At 35.5% G+C, this 6,064-nt stretch overlaps 1 protein-coding gene across 1 annotated transcript; it reads right to left on the bottom strand.

The window, feature by feature from the left end:
* Window positions 1-259: 259 nt before the first annotated feature.
* LOC141697542 (homogentisate 1,2-dioxygenase) lies at window positions 260-3,455 on the bottom strand. Its single transcript, XM_074501961.1, has 9 exons — window positions 3,145-3,455; window positions 2,828-3,058; window positions 2,643-2,722; window positions 1,977-2,144; window positions 1,706-1,881; window positions 1,471-1,540; window positions 1,208-1,362; window positions 856-939; window positions 260-726 (listed from the first exon to the last, which is right to left on the bottom strand). Exons 1-9 carry the CDS (start codon window positions 3,339-3,341, stop codon window positions 499-501), a joined length of 1,389 nt encoding a protein of 462 aa, XP_074358062.1. The 5' UTR covers window positions 3,342-3,455; the 3' UTR covers window positions 260-498.
* Window positions 3,456-6,064: the final 2,609 nt, after the last annotated feature.

The following is a 6,064-nucleotide window of genomic DNA, read 5'->3' as shown; positions in this document are numbered from 1 at the left end:
GTTATAAATCTGAGTTCACGAGAGTAAAAAAAGATAATAAGTAGTATCAAGATCCTACTTTTAATTCGAAGAAAAAGATGAAACACTTTATTTCTGCTAAATAAAATAAGCATGGACGCATCGATGACCCGTGTTTGGGACATAGTTTCATAGCAAATTTTTTGAAAACTAAATTAAGAATCATATAAATTCGATTCAATTTTTTTACCAAATTATTTAAAAGTCGTGTATTATTATATTAATAATATTTGATAAATAATATAACACAAATACTTTTTTAAGAAAATGTCCAGATTTACAAGACATAACAGCAAGGCAGCCTAGCTATGAAGTATGGAACGTGGCCGCTTTTGCTATTAAACATCCACACATTACAGTAGGAAAAACAGTATTCAATTATATATGTAGATTTCTTATTGAACATATATATAATGTATGCAGATCAGTACCACTATAATTTGCTATGTCTACATTTATGTAGCACCCGATTGTCAACTGTCAAGTTTTATTCGCTTTTGGCTCATTCTGTAAATTCACTTCATCACCAGCAGGTTCATGTTTAAAATGGGACCTTAAGCCAATCCAGCATTGGTAGTAATCATCATCCAAGTAACAAGACTCCAAAGCCCAGTGGCAGACTCGGGGAATCAAACTAGATTCAAACATAAAGGCCATGGTATTCGTTACTTTCTGAGGCCCAACTTCATTTCCAAGTGCAACTGTAGCCTGTGAAAACATTTAACGGTGCACGTATTTTATCAAAAGTACTATGAGGTTATCAACAAATATAGCAAACTTAAGTACTTCTGTCAGTTGATTAGCATGAAAACACAACATTCTGGAACAAAGGGATACCTCAAATGTTTTTGTATCAGGACCATGGGGAGTCATACAGCTGTGAAGGCTAGCACCACCTGGGAGGAATCCATCAGCTTTAGCCTGAAAGTTTTAGATGTGATTTCAGGCAATGTAAATTAATTGCAAGTCGGAGGAATTGTGGAACCTCCATATCCAAACCAAAAGAAAAGCGAAAAGTGAAAGAAATCTTTGAGTAAGGTACAGATTACAGAAGTAAGCTTACTTTAAAGTGTGAACAGTTTATATAGAGAATACAGACAAGAGGTGATTAAGTGGGTGCATAAGTTAATTTGCATAACTGAATATGCTGTAAATAATGCAATCAACCATGCAAGAAATAACATTTCACCTCATATCCACCATAAATCAAACCCATAAATTCACTCATACAGTTGCGGTGGTAGTATGGAGGTCTGAAAGTATGTTCTGCAACCAACCATCGTGGAGGGAAAATTACAAAATCAAGTAGTGCCACACCAGGTTTGTCGGTCGGTGCCGTCAGTACTGCATTTCACATAAAACTACATACACTAAGACGGGTAAATGAACATTAATAAATAATGTCTAGTAAAAATTATTTTACAGAAACGGCTGCAAATAGATAGCAGCCACCTGTGTTAATTGATGGATCCCCATGGTCAATTAAGACAGTATTGTAAGGGCAGAACTTAGCAAGGTCATACTGCAATTAGTAAGAGATCAACATCAGGACTAGGAAGAAGTTAAATATAAACTAGTGCTGCTAAGGATAAAGATAGACGGTAGGGTGGTAGGAGGAAGCTGTATGGAACAAAACCTAATTATCTGACACACGACAATAAGGAAACTGATAAAAAAACAAGCCTACCTTATATGGAACATAATTACCATGCCAGGCAACAACGTTAAATGGAGAAAAATCTTGTTTTGCAGTAAAAAGCTCCCCACCAAACTTCTGTATAATGGTGAAGCCTGAGCAAATTCTCTCTTCAAACCAAGCTGTGGGAACAAGGAAATCTCTGGGCCCGGCAAGACCGTTAGAACCTATTGGAACCAATAATCAGTTGATGAGATACAGCACAAACAAAATGGATATTAAACAATCATTTGGGCTTCCACCATACTGCAAAATTTTGTACCTATTGGCCCAAGGTCAGGAAGTTGAAAATGGGTACCAAAAATCTCGGCTACATAACCACGTGATGGCCCATCTGGCAGGTTAACGACAAAACGGAATCCTTGAGGTAAAACAACTACTTCACCAGGAGAGACTTGCAATCTTCCACATTCAGTTGTGATCCACAACTCTACACAGCATGTATAGTGAATTGTTGTAATAAGCTTTTTCTCAAAGATAATATATTTGAAATATAATGCGTGTAGAATACACCATGACAATCGGGCCTAGTGTTGACAGTAAATCATTCATGGTAGCTTTAAGAATTACAGCTTCTAATTGAATCGTTGGTCTAAGTCCAAAGGATGCCATGCAACTATAGCTGGTTAGGGTATGCATAGAGAACAACAGAATTATTGTCCTACTGACCCTCCAACAGTGGTAACTTCTGAATGCAGCAGTTGTATTACAGAGGACTAGGGACGACTCTGGAATAGTGAAAGATAATTTAGTAAAAGGTAGAATTTGTTATATTGTGAGCAAATCCAAACTGAAAAATCCTCTTTGGAGCAATATCAATGAGAAAGATTAAGCGCAAGTTGTGAACTCTGTCCTGCTATGACTTTGCAAGAGACCCAACTGAATGTAGATGAGCATAAAATATGACAAAGATAGGAGTAGTACTTACTCCCTTGTTGAGGCACTAGCAGAAAATCACCATCAGCATTGCAGAAGGCAGAATTTTGCATAGATTTGTTAGCAGCATACCTGGATTGACAAGAAAACATATATTAAAAAAAAAAAAAAAAAAAAAAAAAACCAACACGAGAAGGAAGGAAAGGGTATCCAATACAAGGAGGGAGAAGGGCGGACATATGAATAGCATAACCGTGTCGAAGAAAGGAGCTACCAGCACCGCAAACAGTATACAAACCATCAACGAAATCAGTAGGAAGGAGGGGGAAATCAACAGGCCTCCATCTCAATTGAGTGGGAGTAGCACCACTATTGGAGTTATTAAAGTCGCTCACAAGTTTTCCGTGAAAAGGAAGTCGAGGTTTAAACGGTTCATGAGTGACGGATGGCTTCATCCGATACAACCAACTGAACAATGTTAACCAAATATAATTAAATTACTACATACAGACTATCTATATTACAAATTATAAAACCTCAATTACAAAAACCACCTTCTTTGATTCAGTTTTCGAGGAGCTGTAAAGGCAGTTCCGGATATCTGCTCGGCGTAGAGACCCCAGGGACATATCAGAGGATTATTTTGAGATTCCGGCAGAGCTCCGGGAAGTGCTTCCGATGAAAAGTGGTTTCCGAAGCCAGAGAGATAGTTTAAATCTGCGTATTGCTGTTGTTGAGTCTCCTCCTCCATTGATTATTATATTACCCACGACCCCTAGTAGTAGTTAGTAGTATGTTTGCTGCAACTCTACTTTTTACATTTTCTATCTGTGTGCCCCCCCGGCTTCCGTGCACATTCGGTTCTCCTTTAGTCAACCCCCTTTAATTTGATTTCACAATCATTATTTCTATCTTTTTAGTCAACCCCTTTAATTTGATTTCACAATCATTATTTCTCTCTTTTAAACATATTCGTTTCCCCCCAAATTTAGGGGGTTCGAGATGTACTATCATGTTACAATCAGCAATCAGATTAGACCGATATATGTATCAGGTATCATATCTGATACTATATGTATGTATTTGGTTAAGTAGTATAATAAATATTTTTAATTTAAAATATATCAATTTGATATTTTTATTATGATTAAATATATTAATTTTATTATTATTTTAAATATTTTAGGTTCATAGATTTCTTTTATTATTAATCATATAAATTTATTTGTTTAAATTAAAATTAAAACAGTAAAATTAAAGTTGATGTTACGAGTATGTTGTGTACTTGATGATAAGTTAAGCAAAACACATTGATAGATTTAATTTAGTGAAGTTGTAGTTTTCAACGGATGATCACTTTAACATCCGTTGAAAGAGTAGCTTATGTATTAATAAGTTTAATAGCACATTTCTACATATTGTAATGCCTTAGAGAACTAGATGTTGTAAAATGTTTTAAGTCATGTTGACTACTAGATTGATATGCAAGATAGGTTGGCTAACGGTAAATATTAGATGTCTAGTAACCTTGTATAAGTGAAATATAGTTAACTGCTATAAAGATGCTCTCAACGGATATTCCACAAGTTTTCAACGGATGGTCAACTAGAGTCTCAACAGATGATCCAACAAAAACTCAAAAGATGATCCCATAGAGTTTCAATGGATGATCAAATTCAAAAGCAATTGATAGTGACTTGACAGTCACATGCGTTGATTGTATGCAAATGGAATGTGTCAGCATACTTACAGATTTTAGAGAACAAAGAAGTATTTCCATTTCCATGCTAACTTGAAGATATTTAAAGTTGCTGGATAGAGAAATGAAGAAGTATGAAATTAGACTAGAAATATTTTTTTCTTATTTGTTTGTCTTTCTATCATGTAACTTGGTGATATATAAACCAAGAGTAGTAATGTAACACCCCCAAATCCGGGGTCGGGGATCCGGGTTGTCACGAGTTCCATTTACCTTAATAACACCCAATCTTAATAAATAATCAACTACTCTGTACTGTGACCCCACAATAAACACACACACCACAAGTTATAGTCTCAGAGATGAATATCCAAAAATAATCACAAGTCATTATTACCTCATAAATACACCTTAAAAGGGTTTCTGAATAATTTATATTTCTTTGTCATTATTACAATTCATAAATATACATAAATCTGGTACATCAAAAGTTGAAGCCTAGCCTATTGGTAGTTCCTACCTCAGCTACAGCGACATCAATGCCTATAGGAAACTGCGGAACGTCTCCTATCCGCTCGCGAATTGGGAGCTTGGTCATGTTCAACTTTTCTATCTGTTGTTGTGTGATGAAAGAAGAAAGCAAGGGTGAGCAGCAAGCCCACCAAAATAATATGTATAATGATTAACAATATATGAGCCTTCTCGTAGTACTCATGAAAGTTTTGGTCAAAAGAAATGAACCAAGTTTGATATCTTAATGCGATGAAGTCGCAAAATATTCAGTATATATACATATATACTTTTCAAAATCTTGGAAGTCCTCTTCCATGCATAATATACACAGAGTTCCAGTTTATAACTGTATAAAACTATCGTTGCAAGGTGATCTCATATATCTAACCTTGTCTCAACGTTTTTCTGAAAATCTTTGACATGCATAAGATAATCATTTGCTAGATATAAGTTTAAAAGATGAAGTTACAAGATACTCCAATATACTTATATCTTTTCCAAATACTACTTGAACTACCACCGTTCAAGTTATAATTAGTTTCAAAAGGTCATCCCATAGATGAGACCACAAGTTAAGACTTGAATAGATTCAATCTTTGAAATATTATTGAATGAAATAAAGTTACGAGATACTTTATTTAGTCCCGATATATATATCCACATATATATCTCTTAAACATTTCCTGGAACCTCTGTTATGTAAAGTATGAACAGAGTTTGTAACATCCAATGAATTTTGGAAATGAAAAGAATTTTGGCATAAACCCGATATCTTGCTGATCAGGCAAAGATACCAATAAGTAACCTTTTCTACTAGTAGATGGATGAATCCCCCACCGATCATCACCCTGGCCTCATTAGGACCTTGTGCTGGACCGCCACCCGGCCTCTTACGTGTTGATGGACTGCCACCCAGCCACTTACACTTTGATAGACCGTACCCCGACCTGTCGCTTATGCCGACTCAATTAGATGGGCTTACTTCCCGAACGTTGGGTAAGTAATCAATTCATTTGTTTTCTCAAAACAGCAACCACGTTGCGAATGTAAAATACACCACAGAGCTGGATCCCCCAGGTTTTGAGCGAGTATTTAAATCCCCTTTGAAAGGAAGATCTTAAATATAAAAATGAGTTTTGGGGTCCACTCTAACTTTAAAAATCATTTTGAAGACTCGAAAACATTTTAAAGAGTGTTTGGAGTAATGTTGATTTAATAAAGTAAATCAGTCCCGATATGTTAGAAAATATCTGAATATTATT

Source organism: Apium graveolens, chromosome 11 (genome assembly GCF_009905375.1).
Source record: "Apium graveolens cultivar Ventura chromosome 11, ASM990537v1, whole genome shotgun sequence".
Classification (NCBI taxonomy): Eukaryota; Viridiplantae; Streptophyta; class Magnoliopsida; order Apiales; family Apiaceae; genus Apium; species Apium graveolens.
This window is presented reverse-complemented; position numbering and strand designations above follow the sequence as displayed.

Bases quoted from the DNA above. Each gene is read 5' to 3' on its own strand.
- LOC141697542 (XM_074501961.1), bottom strand. From the start codon at position 3,341: ATGGAGGAGGAGACTCAACAACAGCAATACGCAGATTTAAACTATCTC. The intron at 2,723-2,827 runs GTCCGCCCTTCT...TTGTCAATCCAG, and splicing joins CACGGTTATGCTATTCATAT to GTATGCTGCTAACAAATCTA. The intron at 2,145-2,642 runs GTAAGTACTACT...CATGCTGTGTAG, and splicing joins GCTAGTGCCTCAACAAGGGA to AGTTGTGGATCACAACTGAA.